The 20,757-nt window shown below is 63.8% G+C and overlaps 1 protein-coding gene across 1 annotated transcript in view; it reads left to right on the forward strand.

Moving 5' to 3' along the window:
- The first annotated feature begins 806 nt into the window (after positions 1 to 806).
- The window catches only part of CARMIL3 (capping protein regulator and myosin 1 linker 3), a 28,247-nt gene continuing 8,296 nt past the window's right edge, over positions 807 to 20,757 (forward strand). Inside the window, exons 1-25 of the mRNA XM_077806919.1 lie at positions 807 to 882; positions 3,891 to 3,985; positions 4,180 to 4,230; positions 6,825 to 6,884; positions 7,692 to 7,813; positions 8,515 to 8,594; positions 8,694 to 8,764; positions 9,023 to 9,096; positions 9,526 to 9,601; positions 10,570 to 10,658; positions 10,888 to 10,982; positions 11,510 to 11,596; positions 11,792 to 11,901; positions 14,027 to 14,104; positions 14,251 to 14,327; positions 14,542 to 14,646; positions 16,093 to 16,162; positions 16,626 to 16,707; positions 16,812 to 16,908; positions 17,861 to 17,915; positions 18,043 to 18,215; positions 18,858 to 18,926; positions 19,915 to 20,008; positions 20,104 to 20,202; positions 20,464 to 20,592. Of these exons, the coding sequence (XP_077663045.1) occupies positions 843 to 882; positions 3,891 to 3,985; positions 4,180 to 4,230; positions 6,825 to 6,884; positions 7,692 to 7,813; positions 8,515 to 8,594; positions 8,694 to 8,764; positions 9,023 to 9,096; positions 9,526 to 9,601; positions 10,570 to 10,658; positions 10,888 to 10,982; positions 11,510 to 11,596; positions 11,792 to 11,901; positions 14,027 to 14,104; positions 14,251 to 14,327; positions 14,542 to 14,646; positions 16,093 to 16,162; positions 16,626 to 16,707; positions 16,812 to 16,908; positions 17,861 to 17,915; positions 18,043 to 18,215; positions 18,858 to 18,926; positions 19,915 to 20,008; positions 20,104 to 20,202; positions 20,464 to 20,592 (2,178 nt within the window). The 5' untranslated portion in view covers positions 807 to 842. The remainder of the gene's footprint in view (positions 883 to 3,890; positions 3,986 to 4,179; positions 4,231 to 6,824; positions 6,885 to 7,691; positions 7,814 to 8,514; positions 8,595 to 8,693; positions 8,765 to 9,022; positions 9,097 to 9,525; positions 9,602 to 10,569; positions 10,659 to 10,887; positions 10,983 to 11,509; positions 11,597 to 11,791; positions 11,902 to 14,026; positions 14,105 to 14,250; positions 14,328 to 14,541; positions 14,647 to 16,092; positions 16,163 to 16,625; positions 16,708 to 16,811; positions 16,909 to 17,860; positions 17,916 to 18,042; positions 18,216 to 18,857; positions 18,927 to 19,914; positions 20,009 to 20,103; positions 20,203 to 20,463; positions 20,593 to 20,757) is intronic.

Raw genomic sequence — 20,757 nt, forward strand, 5'->3', positions numbered from 1 at the left:
CCCTTCTACTCCCACATACCCCCCACCTACCCCTATGGACACCCCCCACCCACCCCTATGGACATCCCCTGTTCACCCCCTACCCACCGCGATAGACAACCCCATTTACCCTACAGACACTCCCATTTACTCCTATGGACTCCCCTTCTACCCTTATAGACACCCCCTTCTACTCCCACCTACCCCCCACCTACCCCTATGGACACCCCCCACCCACCCCTATGGACACCACCTGTCTTCCCCTATAGACACCACATCTACTTTTATGGACACCCCCTTTCGACCCCTACAGACACTCCCATTTACTCCTATGGACTCCCCCCATCCGCCCCCATAGACACCCCGCTCTACTGCCATAGAAACCACAATGTATCCCTACAGACAGCCCTGTCTGCCCCTCTAGGCACCCCCATCTCCCCCCATAGACACCCCCATCTCCCCCCATAGACACCCCCATCTACCCCTACAGCCACCCCCTATAAACTCCTATAGACATCCCCGCCTACGCTATAGACCCCCGCCACCATTGGAGGGGGAGCTCCCAAGGGGAGGATGCTCAGGAAGGGGGGGACGCGAGGGGGGAAGTTCAGAGCGGGAGGGGGACGCGCGGGGGGCGGGGAGGAAGATGCCGGAACGGGGGGAGGAGGAAGATGCGGGGGGGGTGCTCGGGGCGGGGGAGGAGGAAGATGCGGGGGGGGTGCTCGGGGCGGGGGAGGAGGAAGATGCTCGGGGCGGGGGGGGAAGCTCAGCGCCTGCCCAGCTGGTACCGGGGGGGGGGGTTGCGCAGACTCCGCTGCTGTCTGCGCCCGGCCCCGGCATGTGGCTCCGGGCCCGCAGCTGCCATGGCCCGGCCGGCGGGAGACCTCGCCCGGGACCTGCAAGGTACAGCGGGGGGGGGGCTCCCCCTGCCCCCTCCAGCCCCCGCCCCACCTCTCCCCATTCCCCAGCCCCCTCCAGCCCCCCACCCCCGCCCCATCCCTCCCCATTCCCCAGCCCCCTCCAGCCCCCCACCCCAGCCCCATCTCCCCCATTCCCCAGCCCCCCACCCCTGTCCGTCCGCCACCCCAGCCCCCCCGTTCCCCAGCCCCCCACCCCTGTCTGTCTGCCACCCCAGCCCCCCCATTCCCCAGCCCCCCAGCCACCTGCCCCCTGCCCCATCTCCCCCATTCCCCACCCCCCCACCCCTGTCAGTCCCCCACCCCCCACTCCTCCATCCTCCCAGCCCCCCCATTCCCCAGCCCCCCAGCCCCATCTCCCCCATTCCCCAGACCCCCACCCCTGTCTGTCTGCCACCCCAGCCCCCCCATTCCCCAGCCCCCCAGCCACCTGCCCCCTGCCCCATCTCCCCCATTCCCCACCCCCCCGTCAGTCCCCCACCCCTCCGTCCTCCCAGCCCACCCATTCCCCAGCCCCCCAGCCCCATCTCCCCCATTCCCGAGCCCCCCACCCCTGTCCGTCTGCCACCCCAGCCCCCCCATTCCCCAGCCCCCCGGCCACCTGCCCCATCTCCCCCATTCCCCAGCTCCCCACCCCTGTCCATCCCCCACCCCCCAACTCCTCCATCCTCCCAGCCCCCCCATTCCCCCGCCCCCTGCCCCATCTCTCCCCATCCCCATCCCCCACCCACAACCGCTGTCCGACCCCATCCTCTGGCCATCCCAGCAACCCACCTGGCCCCTCCCATTCCCCCACCCCGTCCATCTTCTGGCCATTGCCACAGACCCCCCCATGCCTGCATCCCTCCCTCCATCCTCCCCCCACCAATTCTCCAGTCCTCTGTGCATCCCCCCTTCCCAGGTGAATGATCCCCTGGACTCTGGGGAGTGGGGTCTAGTGGGTAGAGTGGGGGAAGGGGCTGGGAGCCAGGACTCCTGGGTTCTATCCTAGCTCGGAGAGGGGAGGGGAGTCTAGTGGTTAGAGCAGGGAGGGCTGGGAGCCAGGACTCCTGGGGTCTCTCTCCAGCTCTGGAAGGGGAGTGGGGTCTGGCCGTGGGAGCAGCCAGGACTCCTGGGTCCTCTTGTGGGTGCGGATCTGGCAGCGCAGCTGCTGTTGGTTGCATCCTGTGGCCTGGGTCCGTGCGACGGTTGGTTCCTCTCTGCCCCCTGCGGCCCCCGCTCCCCACCCACCCTGCTGGATTCGGGCCTTCGCTGTGGGTTTGGCGGAAGGGTTGTGACATGTAAGGTTGTGACAGGCAGAGCGTGGGGGATGTCAAGCTGCCTGCCGGCAATCCAAAGACGGCTAGAAACACACGGACATGGGCACGGCACACAGACACACGGACACGCCTGCACCCAGAGGCCAGCTGGGCCGGCTCTGTGGCCATAATTCAGCCTAGCTCGAGTGCAAACATCCCGACAAACGTACACCCGCATCCCAGCTCCGTCTCCCCCCCACGCTGACACCCACAGACGGCAACACGACTGACAAACAAACCCCACACTGAGGGCCTGGCGGCAAAATAAACCAGACACTCCCAGAGTTTGATCCATCTAACCCGATCCACCCATCTCGCTCTCTCTCTCCATCCACCCCCTTTCTCGATCTATCTCTCGATCTATCCCCACACCCCTCCTCTCTCTCTCCCCTCACATGCCCACACAGCCCCTGCCATGCACACACCTGTCATAGACACTGTTACAAACTAGGGTGCCCATACACCCCGATATCTCATCTCCCCCGCCCGTGATTCACACTTCCTGTCCGGTCCCCTGTTCCAAACACACCGAGACATTTCACCCCCAACCCCGGGGCCGTCTCTCGGCTCCAGCCACAGTGGGATTGGAATGACCCCGGGAATCCCTCATCCCACTGGGGGTCACCATGTCCTCCGAAAGGGGGCCCCAAAACCTGTACCCGAAATCCTAACACGGGCTGGGCTCGCAGGGGCTGCATGGCGGGAGTGAGGGACACCGGGGGGGGGGGTGCAGGGCTGTTCCATCAGCCGCCTGGTGGGCCCCATCCTGTTTTCCGGTGTCTCTGGGCTTCCTTTTTCAACGGCACTGGGTAGTGACGCCCAGCAGAAGTGTCTGAATCGTGGTTTCGCTTCCTCTCCCAGCCCCATGTTGGCTTCTCCCAGGCTGGGCGAGATGCCAGGGTCAGGGCATCTGATGGCCCAGGGCCCCCTGCTGCCCCCGATCCCCATAGCCCAGTGCCCCCTGCTGCCCCCGCTCCCCGCAGCCCAGGACCCCCTGCTACCCCCGATCCCCATAGCCCAGTGCCCTCTGCTGTCCCCGCAGCCCAGGACCCCCTGCTGTCCCCACTCCCCACAGCCCAGGACCCCCTGCTGCCCCCGATCCCCAGAGCCCAGTGCCCCCTGCTGCCCCCGCTCCCCGCAGCCCAGGACCCCCTGCTGCCCCCGATCCCCATAGCCCAGTGCCCTCTGCTGTCCCCGCAGCCCAGGACCCCCTGCTGTCCCCACTCCCCACAGCCCAGGACCCCCTGCTGCCCCCGCTCCCCGCAGCCCAGGACCCCCTGGTGCCACCCCTCCCTGCAGCCCAGGACCCCCTGCTGCCCCCGATCCCCAGAGCCCAGTGCCCTCTGCTGTCCCCGCAGCCCAGGACCCCCTGCTGCCCCCGCAGCCCAGTGCCCCCTGCTGGCCCCGCTCCCTGCAGCCCAAGACCCCCTGCTGCCCCCACAGCCCAGGGCCCCCTGCTGCCCCGCTCCCCGCAGCCCAGGGCCCCCTGCTGCCCCCACTCCCCACAGCTCAGGACCCCCTGCTGCCCCCGCTGTCCACAGCCAGGACCCCCTGCTGCCCCCGCTCTCCACAGCCAGGACCCCCTGCTGCCCCCCCTCCCCACAGCCCAGGGCCCCTGGCTGCAGACCTTGTTGGGGGGGCTGGGAGGTGACTCGTGGGGCGCTGACCCGGAGCTGACCCCGTCCCCCCTTTGCAGACAGCATTCGCAAGGTCCTGAGCCGCCCGCCCAACCCTCTGCTGCTGAAGGTGAAGCTTGAAACCAAGCCCAAGAAGTTTGAGGATCGTGTGTTGGTGAGTTTCCGGGGACGGGGGGGGGGTCTGTCCCTCCTTCCCCCTCCCTCAGCCCTGCCGGTGCCCCCCCCGACCCTCCTTCCAGGAGTCACCCCAGAAGCTTTGACGTCGCCATCCCCAGGGCTGAGCCCAGCCCCCCGGGAATCGCGGCGTCTCCCCACACTCGTCTCACGGGGGCTGCTTGTCCCCCACAGGTGCTGACGGCCTGGCGGCTCCACCTCTTCGGGCTGAAAGTGCCGGCCAAGGTGAGTGTGAGACGCACCCGGGCCTGGCCAGCAGGGGGCGCAGGGACACACACACACACGGGGACACACTCACACATAGACACACAGTCAGACACACACACACACACGGGGACACACTCACACATAGACACACAGACAGACACACACACACACGGGGACACACTCACACATAGACACACAGACAGACACACACTCACACACGGGGACACACTCACACATAGACACACAGTCAGACACACACACACACACGGGGACACACTCACACATAGACACACAGACAGACACACACACACACGGGGACACACTCACACATAGACACACAGACAGACACACACTCACACACGGGGACACACTCACACATAGACACACAGACAGACACACACACACACGGGGACACACTCACACATAGACACACAGTCAGACACACACTCACACACGGGGACACACTCACACACAGACACACAGACAGACACACACACACACACGGGGACACACTCACACATAGACACACAGACAGACACACACTCACACACGGGGACACACTCACACATAGACACACAGTCAGACACACACACACACGGGGACACACTCACACATAGACACACAGACAGACACACACTCACACACGGGGACACACTCACACACAGACACACAGACAGACACACACACACACACGGGGACACACTCACACATAGACACACAGTCAGACACACACTCACACACGGGGACACACTCACACATAGACACACAGACAGACACACACTCACACACGGGGACACACTCACACATAGACACACAGACAGACACACACTCACACACGGGGACACACTCACACATAGACACACAGTCAGACACACACTCACACACGGGGACACACTCACACATAGACACACAGACAGACACACACTCACACACGGGGACACACTCACACATAGACACACAGACAGACACACACTCACACACGGGGACACACTCACACATAGACACACAGTCAGACACACACTCACACACGGGGACACACTCACACATAGACACACAGACAGACACACACTCACACACGGGGACACACTCACACATAGACACACAGTCAGACACACACACACACGGGGACACACTCACACATAGACACACAGACAGACACACACACACACGGGGACACACTCACACATAGACACACAGACAGACACACACTCACACACGGGGACACACTCACACATAGACACACAGTCAGACACACACACACACACGGGGACACACTCACACACAGACACACAGACAGACACACACACACACACGGGGACACACTCACACATAGACACACAGACAGACACACACTCACACACGGGGACACACTCACACATAGACACACAGACAGACACACACACACACACGGGGACACACTCACACATAGACACACAGACAGACACACACTCACACACGGGGACACACTCACACACAGACACACAGACAGACACACACACACACACGGGGACACACTCACACATAGACACACAGACAGACACACACTCACACACGGGGACACACTCACACATAGACACACAGACAGACACACACTCACACACGGGGACACACTCACACATAGACACACAGTCAGACACACACTCACACACGGGGACACACTCACACATAGACACACAGACAGACACACACTCACACATAGACACACACACTCCCATGCGGACACACTCACACACAAACACACACACTCACACATAGACACACTCACACTCACACTCATATGGATAGACACAGACACACTCACGGACACACACTCACACACGGACACACACACACACATAGACACAGTCACGCACGGACGGACAGACACACACCCACACATGGGGACACACTCACACATAGACACACAGTCAGACACACACTTACACACAGGGACACACACTCCCATGCGGACACACTCACGCTCACACACAAACACACGCACTCACACATAGACACACTCACACTCACACGGACAGACACACACTCACACACGGACACACTCACGGACACACACTCACACACGGACACACACTCACACACGGACACACTCACGGACACACACTCACACACGGACACACTCACGGACACACACTCACACACAGACACGGACACACTCACGGACACACACACAGACACGGACACACTCACGGACACACACTCACACACGGACACACTCACGGACACACACTCACACACAGACACACACTCACACACAGACACACACTCACACACGGACACACTCACGGACACACACTCACACACAGACACACACTCACACACGGACACACACTCACACACAGACACACACTCACACACGGACACACACTCACACACGGACACACTCACGGACACACACTCACGGACACACTCACACACAGACACACACTCACACACGGACACACTCACGGACACACTCACACACGGACACACACTCACGGACACACACTCACACACAGACACACACTCACGGACACACACTCACACACAGACACACACTCACACACGGACACACTCACGGACACACTCACACACGGACACACACACACACCCCCATTTCTCCTATCTCTCCCCAGGTCGAAAGCTCCTTCAATGTCTTGGAAATTCGAACGTTAAACACAATAAACCACAGCCAGGTAAGTGTCCCCCGGCCCAGGGACAGCGCCCCCTGCTGGCCCCCTGCCCTCGGTCCCCCCCATGCTGTCACTGCCCCCCCGGCCCAGGGACAACGCCCCCTGCTGGCCCCCTGTCACGGAGTGGGGGGGAGTCAGGGCCCTGCACCCCACTTCCTGCGATTCCCCGGGACTCTCAGCCAGCCAGTAACACAGAGGGTTTATTAGCCGACAGGAGCACGGGCCCAAACCGAGCTTGTCGGTACAACCAGGACCCCTCAGCCAGGTCACTCGGGGGGCCAGGGGGGCAGGGAGCTTAGACCCCAGCCCTGGGGCTCCCTCCATTTCCCCAGCCCGCTCCAAACTGAACCCCCCTCCAGCCGTCTCCCCCCGGCTCCTCCTCCAGCCTTTGTCCAGTTTCCCGGGCAAAGGTGTCACCTGGCCCCAGCCCCTCCTGGCTCAGGTATTGCCCCCCCCCTTGATGCCCCCCCAACATCCCATCCCCCACGCAGACAGTCCCAGAAAACACCCCTGCGACATCCCCAGGTCGGTCCGCCCCGCCCCACTCCCTGCTGTGTCACCCCCCCACCCGGGGTCCCCCCGTCCCTGCCCCCCACATACACACACACACTCTCTCAGGTGGTGGGGGACAGTTAATTAGTTAATTGGCTTAATCAGGGTCACAGCTCTTGGTAGTGGGAATAATTTGTGTTTGGTGAGGAATGTTCCCACTCTCTTCCCTCCCCCCCATGCCCCCCTGGCTCCCCGCCCCCCCTTCCCCCCTGATTCCCCCCACCCCTCCCCCCCGCCTCCCCCCTCCCCGTCTCTCAGATTCTGGTGGACACGGAGAAAGCCACCTACAGCTTCAAATTCCCCAGCGCGGCCAGCGCCGACCAGCTCACCCGGCACGTCAACGCGGCTCTCAGCAAGATCTTCCCCAGCCCCACGGCGGGGTGAGTGCGGCCCCGGGGCGCTGGGCTGCAGGGAGCGGGGGGGGTCACTAGCGGACTCTGGGCTGCAGGGAGCAGGGGGGTCACTAGGGGGCATTGGGCTGCAGGGAGAGGGGGGTCACTAGCGGACTCTGGGCTGCAGGGAGCAGGGGGGTCACTAGGGGGCATTGGGCTGCAGGGAGAGGGGGGTCACTAGCGGACTCTGGGCTGCAGGGAGCAGGGGGGTCACTAGGGGCGCTGGGCTGCAGGGAGCGGGGGGGGTCACTAGCGGACTCTGGGCTGCAGGGAGCAGGGGGGTCACTAGGGGGCATTGGGCTGCAGGGAGAGGGGGGTCACTAGCGGACTCTGGGCTGCAGGGAGTGGGGGGGTTACTAGGGGTGCCGGGCTGCAGGGAGCAGGGGGGGTCACTAGGGGGCGCCGGGCTGCAGGGAGCAGGGGGGGTCACTAGGGGGCGCCGGGCTGCAGGGAGTGGGGGGTTCACTAGGGGGCGCCGGGCTCCAGGGAGCGGGGGGGAGGGTCACTAGGAGGCATTGGGCTGCAGGGAGCAGGGGGGGGTCACTGGGGGCTCTGGGCTGCAGGGAGCAGGGGGGGTCACTAGGGGGCTCTGGGCTGCAGGGAGCGGGGGGTTCACTGGGAGGGGCTGGGCTGCAGAGAGCTGGGGTGGGGATAGAACCCAGGCATCCTAACACTGTGGCCCCCCCCAGCTGTCTGAGGACCCCTGACACCCCCCGGGACACATCCCCCAACTCCGAGAGTTCAACCTCCACCAGTCACAGCATCTGCGGTGAGTGGCGGGGGGGAGTGAATGGGAGGGAAGGGGACGGGGGGGGACGGGGGAGCCCCCCCCCGCTGACCTCCCTGGCTCTGTCTGTCTCCCTGGCAGGGGGGTTCTCCGATACCTACGCCGCCCTCTGTGACTACAACGGGCTCTTCTGCCGGGAGGAGGTGCAGTGGGTAGGTGGGGGGTGGGGGGGCAGGGGAGGGGGAGGGGGAGGGGAAGGCAGAGGGGGTGCAGTGGGTAGATGGGGGAGAGGGGGGGGAGGAGGGGCTGGAGGGGACAGTTGGGGCTATGGGGCAGGGCTCTTTGGGGGGGACCCGTGGGGGAGGTGGGGGGGGAGGGGAGGGGAAGGCGGAGGAGGTGCAGTGGGTAGGTGGGGACCCCTCACCATGGGGTCCCCCCATTTCTCTCACCCTCCCTCCCTCCCTTACCAGGATGTCGACACCATCTACCACTCAGCCGACAATCATGAATTCAACCTGCTGGACTTCAGCCACCTGGAAAGCCGGTGAGGGACCCCTGATACCCCCTGTACCCCCCAAACTGGTACCCAATCTGCCTGAACCTCCATACCCCCTTCTTTGAGACCCCTATTTCCCCTGTACCCCGATCCCCAAAAATGGTACCCCAACCCACCTTTACCTCAATACCCCCAGGCCTGCCTGCACCCCTTGCCATCACCCCAATACCCCTCTACCACCAGTATCTCCTGTGTGCCCAGTACCCCTGTACCCCCCAACCCCAGCCCAGCATCCCAAGACTCCCTGAACCTCTGAAACCCACCTGGCGGAACCCCGATACCCTGCATCCCCACAGACACCCCAGCCCCTCTTCTCCACATCAGACCCTCTTGGGGCACCCCTGCCCCCGTCAGCACAGTGGGGGTGCTGGCAGATGTGGGGGCGCTCACCCCCCTTCTCCGTGACTCTCCCCCCAGGGACCTGGCTTTGATCGTCGCCGCCCTTGCCTACAACCCTTGGTTCACGCGACTGCACTGCAAGGACCTGAGGCTGGTAGGTACCCCCCAAAACCCACGCTGGGCCCCAAAAACTTCCCCTGGGCCCTAAAACCCACTCCTGGGCCCCCAAACCTTCCCCTGGACCCTAAAACCCACTCCTGGACCCCCCAAATCCACCCCTGTGCCCAAAACCCACCCCTGGACCCCCAACCCATCCCATAGCCCCAAAACCCAGCCCTGGACCCCCAAACCCACCCCTGGATTCAAAGTTCCCTGGACATAATCTCCACTGAACCCTCAAATTTCTCTGAACCCCAAATTCTGCCCCTCTGCTCCCAAAATCCTCTCTATGCCCTGAAACATTCCCCTGCACCCCAAAACAACTCCTGGTCCCCAATCCCCTCCTCCTCTGTGCCCCACATCCCACCCTGGCACCCTAAAACCCTGCCCCAAAATCTCATGCCCCAAACCCCCTGCATCCCAAAACCCTTGTCTGTGCCCAAAAGCCACACCATTCCCAGAAACTCCCCCAAACTCCATCTGTACCCCAAAATTCCCTTCAGCACCCCCAAATCCCATCCCTCTGTAGCCCAAACCCTCCTCTATACCCTGACACTTTCCTGTGTCATAGCTCTGTACCCCAAAATCCCCCGCACTCCCCAACACTTGTCTGGGCCCTGAAACATTCCCCTGCAGCCCACTACTCACCGTCAATCCCAAACCCCTCCTTTACCCATGCAAATGCTCTGTACCCCCATATCCCTCCTCCTCTATGCCCACAAACTGCCCTGTACCCCAAAGCTGTCCCAGCCCCCCAATTCATCCCCTGCAGCCCCCAAACCACCAGAACTCCCAAACCACCCTCTGTGCCCCCTAATCACCCTGCCACCCAAACCATCCCCTGCACCCCCAGAATGCCCCCATAGGGACTCCAGGGGGATCTGCCTCCCCAGCACCCCCGTTCCTCGGCCGGGGGGCCCCGCATCTCTCCCCTGCGCTCTCTGTCTCCTTCCCTCTCCCCAGGGCTCTGAGGTATCTGAGCAAGTTCTGCACACGCTCAGCAAGTCCCATCACCTGGAGGAGCTGGTGCTGGACAACACGGGGTTAAAAACGTGAGTGAGCCCCCCCCAGAACCCCCGCTCCCCTCTCGGCGGCTCCGGCTCCCACCCGGCCCCAGGGCAGGGACCGGCTGGCTCAGGGGGGCAGGGATGGGACACGGGGCCTGTCCCCCCTCGGGGGCACCGGCTCTGATCCGACCCCAGGGCAGGGACTGGCTGGGCTGGGGAGGAGGGGCCGGGGTTCGGGGTTCAGGGCGTCACCCCCCGTCTCTCTCTGGCACAGAGACTTCGCGCTCAAACTGACCTGCGCTCTGGGAGACAACCCCGGCTCGGCCCTGCACAGCCTGGTGCTGTCGCACAACCAGATCGAGGACAAAGGTGGGGACCCCCCAGCTGCCCCCCCAGCACCACCAGTGTCCCCCAGTAGCCTCCAGTCTCCCCCCGTGCCATCCAATGTCCCCGCAGTGTCCTGCCCGCCTGACGCCCCTCAGCGCCTCTCAACTGCCCCCCAGCACCCCCCAGTGTCCCCCAGCACCCAATGTCCCCCAGCTGCAGGGAGTGGGGGGGTCACTAGGGGTCGCTGGGCTGCAGGGAGCAGGGGGGTCGCTGTCCAGCCCGCTGTCCAGCACCTGACACCCCCCAGAACCCCCCAGTGTCCCCCAGCACCTCCAATGTCCCCCATCACCTAAGACCCCCAGCAGCCCCCAGTGTCATCCCAACACTACCCAGTGTCCCCCCCAGTATCCCCGAGCCCTCCCCATGTCCCCCCGCTCTTCACAACTTTCAGCACCCCCAATATCCCCCCAGCACCTCCCTTATCCTCCCCCCCCGCCCTGCCCCCATCTCTGCTCTCGCCCCCCCCCCCCGGGTCCCCCTAATCTCTTCCCCCTCCCTCCCCCTCACAGGTCTCATCTCCCTGAGCCAGCAATTCCTTTACTTCCCCAAGGGGCTGCAGCAGCTCGGGCTCTGCAAGACGGGGGTCACCCCGAAAGGTACGGGGGGGCTGGGGGGAGGGGTGTGGAAGGTGAGCAGGGGAGGGGGAGGGAGCTGGGGAAGGGCAGGTGGTTGGGGCTGGGGGAGCTTTGTGGGCACAGTGGGGGAGGGAGAAGCTCTCGGGCCTGGGGGACAGGGTGGGGGAAGGGCAGGGGGTCCCAGCCCCCCCCCACTCACCCCCTCTCCCCTCCCAGGGCTGGCCGGGCTCTGTCAGACCCTGGGGGCCAACCCGGCCTTCAGCAGCTCCCTGCAACACCTGGACCTCAGCAAGAACCCCGGGCTGCTGGGCGGCGAGGAGGCCAACGTGAGTGACAGCCGGGGGGCAGGGAGGTGGGGACTAGGTAGGGAGTGCCGGGGGCAGGGGGCGCCGTGGGGCAGAGAGGTGGGGGCTGGGCAGTGGGTGCCGTGGGGCAGGGAGGTGGGGGTTCTGTGGGGCAGGAAGGCAGCGGCTGGGCAGCGGGCGCCATGGGGCAGGGAGCGGGGGCTCTGTGGGGCAGGGAGGCAGGAGCTGGGCAGCAGGCGCCATGGGGCAGGGAGGTGGAGGCTCTGTGGGGCAGGGAGATGGGAGCTGGGCAGTGGGTGCCATGGGGCAGGGAGCGGGTGCTGTGGGGCAGGGAGGCAGGAGCTGGGCAGCGGGTGCCATGGGGCAGGGAGGTGGGGGCTCTGTGGGGCAGGGAGATGGGAGCTGGGCAGTGGGTGCCATGGGGCAGGGAGCGGGGGCTCTGTGGGGCAGGGAGGCAGGAGCTGGGCAGCGGGCGCCATGGGGCAGGGAGTTGGGGGCTCTGTAGGGCAGGGAGGTGGGAGCTGGGCAGCGCGTGCCGTGGGGCAGAGTGCAGGGGCTCTGTGGGGCAGGGAGGCGGGAGCTGGGCAGCGGGTGCCGTGGGGCAGGGAGGTGGGGGCTGGGCAGCGGGTGCCATGGGGCAGGGAGGCGGGGGCTCGGTGGGGCAGGGAGGTGGGAGCTGGGCAGCGGGTGCCATGGGGCAGGGAGCGGGTGCTGTGGGGCAGGGAGGCAGGAGCTGGGCAGCAGGCGCCATGGGGCAGGGAGGTGGGGGCTCTGTGGGGCAGGGAGATGGGAGCTGGGCAGTGGGTGCCGTGGGGCAGGGAGCGGGGGCTCTGTGGGGCAGGGAGGCTGGAGCTGGGCAGCGGGCGCCATGGGGCAGGGAGTTGGGGGCTCTGTAGGGCAGGGAGGCGGGAGCTGGGCAGCGGGTGCCATGGGGCAGGGAGCAGGGGCTCTGTGGGGCAGGGAGGCGGGAGCTGGGCAGCGGGTGCCGTGGGGCAGGGAGATGGGGGCTGGGCAGCGGGTGCCATGGGGCAGGGAGGCGGGAGCTGGGCAGCGGGTGCCGTGAGGCAGGGAGATGGGGGCTGGGCAGCGGGCGCCATGGGGCAGGGAGGTGGGGGCTGGGCAGCGGGTGCCATGGGCCAGGGAGGCGGGGGCTCTGTGGGGCAGGGAGGCGGGAGCTGGGCAGCGGGCGCCATGGGGCAGGGAGGCGGGAGCTGGGCAGCGGGCGCCGTGGGGCAGGGAGGTGGGGGCTGGGCAGCGGGTGCCGTGGGGCAGGGAGCAGGGGCTCTGTGGGGCAGGGAGGCGGGAGCTGGGCAGCGGGTGCCATGGGGCAGGGAGGTGGGGGCTGGGCAGCGGGCGCCGTGGGGCAGGGAGCAGGGGCTCTGTGGGGCAGGGAGGCAGGAGCTGGGCAGCGGGCGCCGTGGGGCAGGGAGCAGGGGCTCTGTGGGGCAGGGAGGCGGGAGCTGGGCAGCGGGTGCCGTGGGGCAGGGAGATGGGGGCTGGGCAGCGGGTGCCATGGGGCAGGGAGGCGGGAGCTGGGCAGCGGGTGCCGTGAGGCAGGGAGATGGGGGCTGGGCAGCGGGCGCCATGGGGCAGGGAGGTGGGGGCTGGGCAGCGGGTGCCATGGGCCAGGGAGGCGGGGGCTCTGTGGGGCAGGGAGGCGGGAGCTGGGCAGCGGGCGCCATGGGGCAGGGAGGCGGGAGCTGGGCAGCGGGCGCCGTGGGGCAGGGAGGTGGGGGCTGGGCAGCGGGTGCCGTGGGGCAGGGAGCAGGGGCTCTGTGGGGCAGGGAGGCAGGAGCTGGGCAGCGGGTGCCGTGGGGCAGGGAGGTGGGGGCTGGGCAGCGGGTGCCGTGGGGCAGGGAGCAGGGGCTCTGTGGGGCAGGGAGGCGGGAGCTGGGCAGCGGGTGCCATGGGGCAGGGAGGCGGGGGCTCTGTGGGGCAGGGAGGCGGGAGCTGGCAGCGGGTGCCATGGGGCAGGGAGGTGGGGGCTGGGCAGCGGGTGCCGTGGGGCAGGGAGCAGGGGCTCTGTGGGGCAGGGAGGCAGGAGCTGGGCAGCGGGCGCCATGGGGCAGGGAGCAGGGGCTCTGTGGGGCACAGACAGCCCCCCAGCTCCGTCCATCGCTCGGTTTCGTCCCCTCTCCCCCCGCAGGGTTTTTATTCCTTCCTGGCCCAGCCCAACGCCCTCCTGCGGCTCGAGCTGGCCGGCACGGACTGCGCCGTCGACGTGGTGAGGGGCGACCAGCCGGGGGCGCCGGGGGGAGCGGGGCAACAGCCCTGGCTGGGGGAGGGGCCTCCCGGAGGCCGCGGCCTCGCCCTGCAGAGGGCATCGTGGGGAGCCGGGGGTTCGATCCCTTTCTCTCTCTGCCCCCCCAGTTATTCGGGGCGCTGCTGCATGGATGTTGCACTCGGCTTCGCTACCTCAACCTCTCCCGGAACTCCTTCTCGCACAGGTAAGTGTCGGGGTCCCCCCGCCCCCCGATTGCCTCGCTCTGGCATCCCCGTCAGGTGAACTCCCCCCCTGCACCCCAGCTTCCCAGTGAGGGGGATCCCAATTAGACGGAGCCCCCTCCACGCCTCCTTGGGCACCCTTTCCACGGGGATCAGGGTCCCTCTGGGGCAGGCCCCCCTTAATTTTGGGGGCTCCTGGCCTGTCTCTGTCTCTAGGAAAGCCAAGGACTCCCAGCCGGCCTTCAGGCAATTCTTCTCGAGCGCCTATGCGCTGAACTACGTGAGCCTGTCGGGCACGAAAATGCCCCTGGATGCCTTGAGGTGAGTGTGTGTGTGTGTGTGTGTGTGTGTGTGTGTCCCTGGGCCCCCTGCTGGAGGGGACGGGCCCTGCCCTGTGTGTGTGTGTGTCCCTGGGCCCCCTGCTGGAGAGGATGGGCCCTGCCCTGTGTGTGTGTGTGTGTGTCCCTGGGCCCCCTGCTGGAGGGGACGGGCCCTGCCGTGTGTGTGTGTGTGTCCCTGGGCCCCCTGCTGGAGGGGACGGGCCCTGCCCTGTGTGTGTGTGTGTGTGTGTGTCCCTCGGCCCCCTGCTGGAGGGGACGGGCCCTGCCGTGTGTGTGTGTGTGTCCCTAGGCCCCCTGCTGGAGGGGACGAGCCCTGCCGTGTGTGTGTGTGTGTGTCCCTGGGCCCCCTGCTGGAGGGGACGGGCCCTGCCGTGTGTGTGTGTGTCCCTGGGCCCCCTGCTGGAGGGGACGGGCCCTGCCGTGTGTGTGTGTGTGTGTGTCCCTAGGCCCCCTGCTGGAGGGGACGGGCCCTGCCGTGTGTGTGTGTGTGTCCCTAGGCCCCCTGCTGGAGGGGACGAGCCCTGCCGTGTGTGTGTGTGTGTCCCTAGGCCCCCTGCTGGAGGGGACGGGCCCTGCCGTGTGTGTGTGTGTGTGTGTGTGTCCCTGGGCCCCCTGCTGGAGGGGACGGGCCCTGCCCTGTGTGTGTGTGTGTCCCTAGGCCCCCTGCTGGAGGGGATGGGCCCTGCCCTGTGTGTGTGTGTGTGTGTCCCTAGGCCCCCTGCTGGAGGGGACAGGCCCTGCCGTGTGTGTGTGTGTGTGTCCCTGGGCCCCCTGCTGGAGAGGACGGGCCCTGCCGTGTGTGTGTGTGTGTCCCTAGGCCCCCTGCTGGAGGGGACGGGCCCTGCCGTGTGTGTGTGTGTGTGTCCCTGGGCCCCCTGCTGGAGGGGACGGGCCCTGCCGTGTGTGTGTGTGTGTGTGTGTCCCTGGGCCCCCTGCTGGAGAGGACGGGCCCTGCCGTGTGTGTGTGTGTGTGTGTGTGTCCCTGGGCCCCCTGCTGGAGAGGACGGGCCCTGCCCTGTGTGTGTGTGTGTCCCTGGGCCCCCTGCTGGAGGGGACGGGCCCTGCCGTGTGTGTGTGTGTGTCCCTGGGTCCCCTGCTGGAGGGGACGGGCCCTGCCGTGTGTGTGTGTGTGTGTCCCTGGGCCCCCTGCTGGAGGGGACGGGCCCTGCCGTGTGTGTGTGTGTGTGTGTGTGTCCCTGGGCCCCCTGCTGGAGAGGACGGGCCCTGCCGTGTGTGTGTGTGTGTGTGTGTGTCCCTGGGCCCCCTGCTGGAGGGGACGGGCCCTGCCGTGTGTGTGTGTGTGTCCCTGGGCCCCCTGCTGGAGGGGACGGGCCCTGCTCGCTGTGTGTTGGGGAGGGAAATGGGGGAGGTGGGCAGGGCTAGTGGGAGTCACCCCCTCTGCCCCCATTAACCCCACGGTCGCCAGGTCTCTGTTCCAGGGTCTCTCGGCCAACACCCACCTGAGTGATGTTCACCTGGACTTGAGCGGCTGCGAGGTGAGGGGGGGCTGGGAGGGGGCTGTGCATTGTGCGGGGGGAGGCTGGCGAGGGGCTTGTTATGGTTGGTCGGGGAGGGGACCATCTGTTAATTCTTTCTTTACTTCCCCTTCTCGTTCTCTCGTCATTTCTCGTTCCCTCGTTCTTGCCCCCATCTTGTTCTCGTTCCCTCGTTCTTTCCTCCATCTTGTTCTCGTTCCCTCGTTCTTTTCCTCCCATCTCATTCCCTCGTTCCCTCTTTCTTTCCCTCCCCATCTTGTTCTCTTGTTCTTTCCCTCCCGTTTCATTCCTTCGTCCTTTCCCTCCCGTCTTGTTCTCTCATTCTGTCATTCCCCTGTTCTTTCCCTCCCATTTCGTTCTCTCATTCTCTCGTTGTTTCCTTTCCAATGTTGTTCTCTTGTTCTTTCAATTGTTCCTTCTTTCCCTCCTCCACTATCTCATTCACTCATTCTCTCTCTCCCAGCTGCGCTCACCGGGGGCTCAGGTCCTACAGGAGCAGCTCCCAGGGGTCACTGCCGTGGGGAGCCTAGACATCTCCGACAACGGTGAGTCTGTCTACCTGCCCTTGAGCCCCTACATCCCTGCCCTGGGGGCGGGGGCAGTATCTCAACTCCCCCTGACGCTCCTCTTCTCCCACCGCTCGCTCCAGGTTTCGACTCCGATTTGCTGACGCTGGTCCCTGCTTTGGGCAAGAACAAATCCCTCAAACACCTCTGGCTGGGCAAAAACTTCAGCATCAAGTCCCGGTGGGTGAACACTTTTGTCATCCACCTTCTGTCCCATCTTATTGCCTCCCTCTTCCCCGGGAGAGAGAGGTCCTTGAGGAGCCTCTTCTAAACCTATTTTCCTCCAAGCTCACCTTCTCTAGTGAGGAGGTTGTGCTGCATGGGACCCAGTCTAGACTCATTAGATGGGTGCTGGGCTCCATGGGACCCTTTCTAGACCCACTGGATAGGCACTGGCTCCATGAGAACAGTTTGAGACCCATTGGATGGGCATTGGACCAATGGGACCCATTCTACACCCTTTAAATGGCGTTGGGCTCCATGGGACCCATTCTAGACTCATTGGATGGGTGCTGGGCTCCGTTAGAAACTTCTAGACCCACTGGATGGGTATTGGTGCCCAGTGGGGACCATTCTAGACCAATTAGACTATGCTGCAAACATCCAGAAAGAAATGGAGAATAGTGGAAGTAGAAAAGCCATCTAGAACCTCCCCAGGTGGGTGACCTAGAAAGATGGCAAAGAGGTTTTGCATCTCTGATTAGGTTGACGTTATGAAGTCCAGTTACACAGAACCCACCAAGCGTCGCGCATGGAAGGAAGTGATACAGCATGGATGACCTAGAAGACTAGCCAAGTAATGTGATGAGTCTACTGAGTTTGACTCTATAGAGCCCAATTATCCAGAACGTGTCCAGTCTAGAACATGGGGAAAGGGTCTAGAACGGGTCACCTAGAACACTAGCCAAGCAATGTTGCAAATCTGCTGAGGTGGATGCTGTTGAGTTCAGCAATCCAGAACCCACCCAACTTAGAACATGAAGGGAAGAGGTCTAGAATAAGCGTCCTAGAACAATTAGCATGTTCCTGTTTAGCTTACAGCCGGTCAGTGGCTGGGCTGGTGAATTTAGCTCTCAGCCTCGTCCCACCCCTCTGGGTGCTCATGCCCGGCCTCTGTGTTCTCTCTCCCCAGGACGCTGGAGGAGATACTTCACAAGATTGTACAGCTGATTCAGGAGGAAGATTGTGTGAGTCTGTCCCTCATGAAAAGTGAAAATTGCTCTGAGGCGGGGGGCTGTGGATCGGGATTGAGGGGAACCAGCAGAGTTGTGGGGGGCAGGGGATCCCAGGGCTGACTCGCCTCTCTCCCGCCAGTCCCTGCAATCTCTCTCTGTGGCCGACTCACGGCTGAAGTCCCGGACCAGCATCCTCATCAACGCCCTTGGCAGTAATACCTGCTTGAGCAAGGTGGACCTGAGCGGGAATGGCATGGAGGACCTGGGGGCCAAGATGCTGTCCAAGGCTCTGCAGATCAACAGCAGCCTTCGGTGGGGGCTCCTGGAGGAAGGGGACACCGGGGTGCAGCAGGAAGTCCCATCAGGGGGACTGGGTGCGGGAGGCGGTCTCATGGGGGGGATTGGGGTTGGGGGTAGGAAGTAAGGTCCAATTCAGGGCCATGGGTGCAGACTGAGGGGGTGGGGTAGCTGGGGTCTCAATGGCAGGAGAGTGGGGGGATTGGGGCTGGGGCGGGGGGGGGTCTCACTGGGTGGGCCAAGGGAGGGTGTCCCATTGGGGGATTTGCAGGGGGATTGGGACTTGTGGGGTCTTGTCAGGGGAAGTGGGGGGAATTTGGGGGTTGGGAGAGGGGCTACCATTGGGCAGGAACAGGGATTGGGGTTGGGAGAGGAGAACCGAGGGGAAGGATCCCAGGGGACTAGGAAGCATGGGAGGGGATACGGAAGGGGGGCCTTGTTGGAGGGAGGAGGGGAGGAGAGAGCCATTGATGGGGACAGCAGAAGAGGGAGTCCCTATTGGAGAATGTGGGGAAGGGGGTTCCACTGGAGAGGAGGCGGGTGGACGCTTTGTATTAGCCAAGGCAGGGAACAGGATCTCATCTGGGGTGTCATCACAGTGGAGGGGCAAGAAGGACCCCAGTGTTGGGTGACCCAGCCTGGATCTCCCCTTTGCAGGAGCATCGCCTGGGACCGGAACAACACAACAGCACTCGGCTTCCATGATGTTGCCCGAGCCCTGGAGAAGTGAGTCTGGAAGGGGACTTCCTGGGATGTCAGGGGCTGACACTCAACCAGGGGTGCCCCCCAACATGCACCTCACCCTCAGTCTGCATGCTTAGTGTTAGCATTGATAACAGATATCATTACTCAGGTTTTTAATGCCTGCTTGCTGCTTAATTGTTTGTAATTCATTTTTACTGGGGACGTGTGTGGACTGGCAGAGCGGTCTGGATGGTTTTGAGCTGAGTTGGGGGTTGGATTGGTTGTGTTGAGTTGAGGCAGTTAGGTTGTTGAGTAGGTGGTTGGGTTGTTGGAGTTGATTACTGGTGCATTTGTTGGGTTGGTTGGTATTATTGGATAAGGTGATTGGGTTACTGAATGGGGCTGGTTTGGGTTGGGTTATTGGTTTGGTTCAGTTAGCTTGGGTTATTGGTTGAATAGAGTCAGGTTAGCTTGAGTTGGATTGGATTATTACTAGCATAGAGTTGGGTTGGGTTGGGTTGGGTTGAGTTGGTTTGGGTTCTTGGTTGGGTTACGTTGGTTGAGTTGGATTGAATAAGTGGTTAAGTAGAGTTGGGTTGGATTGGTTGGGTAGAGTTGGGCTGGGTTGAATTTGATTGGGTTGTTGGGTAGAGTTGGGATGGGTTCTTAGTTGGGTTGGGTTGAGTTGGGTTGAATTTGATTGGGTTGTTGGGTATGGGTTCTTGGTTGGGTGGAGTTGGGTTGGGTTATTGGAAGGGTCATTGGGGTGATGAGTTGTTTGGGTTGGGTTGTTGCAATGGCTGGATGATAAGAGGGAGGTGGACAATGCCTGGGATAATGGGCAGACAAGAAGTTGGTTGGGGGGTGACTGGAGGAGGAACAGGGGGTGATAATGGGGAGATGGGGGAGGTTAGATAACTGGGAGGAAGTGAGACCATAACTCTGACAGATCTGAGCAGAAGGTCCCTGAGTATCTGGGGGGCCCTTTCCCAACACCCTCTCCCGTTTAACCTCACACCCCTCTCTACAGCAACTACACCCTGAAGTACATGTCCTTCCCCATGAGCGACATCACAGCCGCTTACCGCAGTGCCCCGGAGAGGACGGACGAGGTGTGGCAGAAGGTGGGTAGAGCCCGGAGGCCCCGGGGCTCGGTTGGAGGGGGTTGGGGGAAACCAAGGGGTCTCTCATCTGCTTCTCTCCCTTCCCTCCCCCCCAGATCCAATGGTGCCTCCTCCGAAACGGCCATTCCCAGAAGTTCTCCCAGGAGCAGGCGTTCCGACTCCAGCAGGGGATCGGCACCAGCAGCGCCGAGCAAGTAAACGTTCCCATCTCCCCATACCACCCCCATGGGCAAGGGAGCTGGCTGGCTCAGGAGGGTGGAGAATGGGACACGGGGCCTTTCCCCTCTAGGGGGCGCCAGCTCCCATCAGGCCCCAGGATGGGACTGGCTGGCTCAAGGAGGCTGGGAATGGGACATGGAGCCTTTCCCCCTAGGGGGTGCTGGTTCTGATCTGGCCCCAGGGCGGGGGTCCCGGCTGGCTCCAGGGATTTTGCTAACAGCTCCGTCCCCCAGCAGATGATCAGACGGCTGTGCCTGCGGGTCCAGGAGGAGGTGAGGGCTCTGCACAGCTGCCCTGCTGATACTGTCCAGGAGGAGGTGCTCTATGCACGGGAGCTCATGAAGGAGGCCAAGAACTCGCGGGCGGTGAGACAGACCCCTCCGTCCGGGCCCTGCCCCATTCTTGCCATCCCCACCCCTCTCAGTACGGCCCCTGTTCCTCCCTCCCATTTGATCCCATCCCCTTCCCCTCGGTCTCACCTTCCGCCTGCCTTTCTTCTCTCTGTCTCCTCTCCCCAGATGTTCTCCACA

The sequence above is a fragment of the Eretmochelys imbricata genome, unplaced genomic scaffold (assembly GCF_965152235.1).
Source record: "Eretmochelys imbricata isolate rEreImb1 unplaced genomic scaffold, rEreImb1.hap1 Scaffold_35, whole genome shotgun sequence".
NCBI lineage: Eukaryota > Metazoa > Chordata > Testudines > Cheloniidae > Eretmochelys > Eretmochelys imbricata.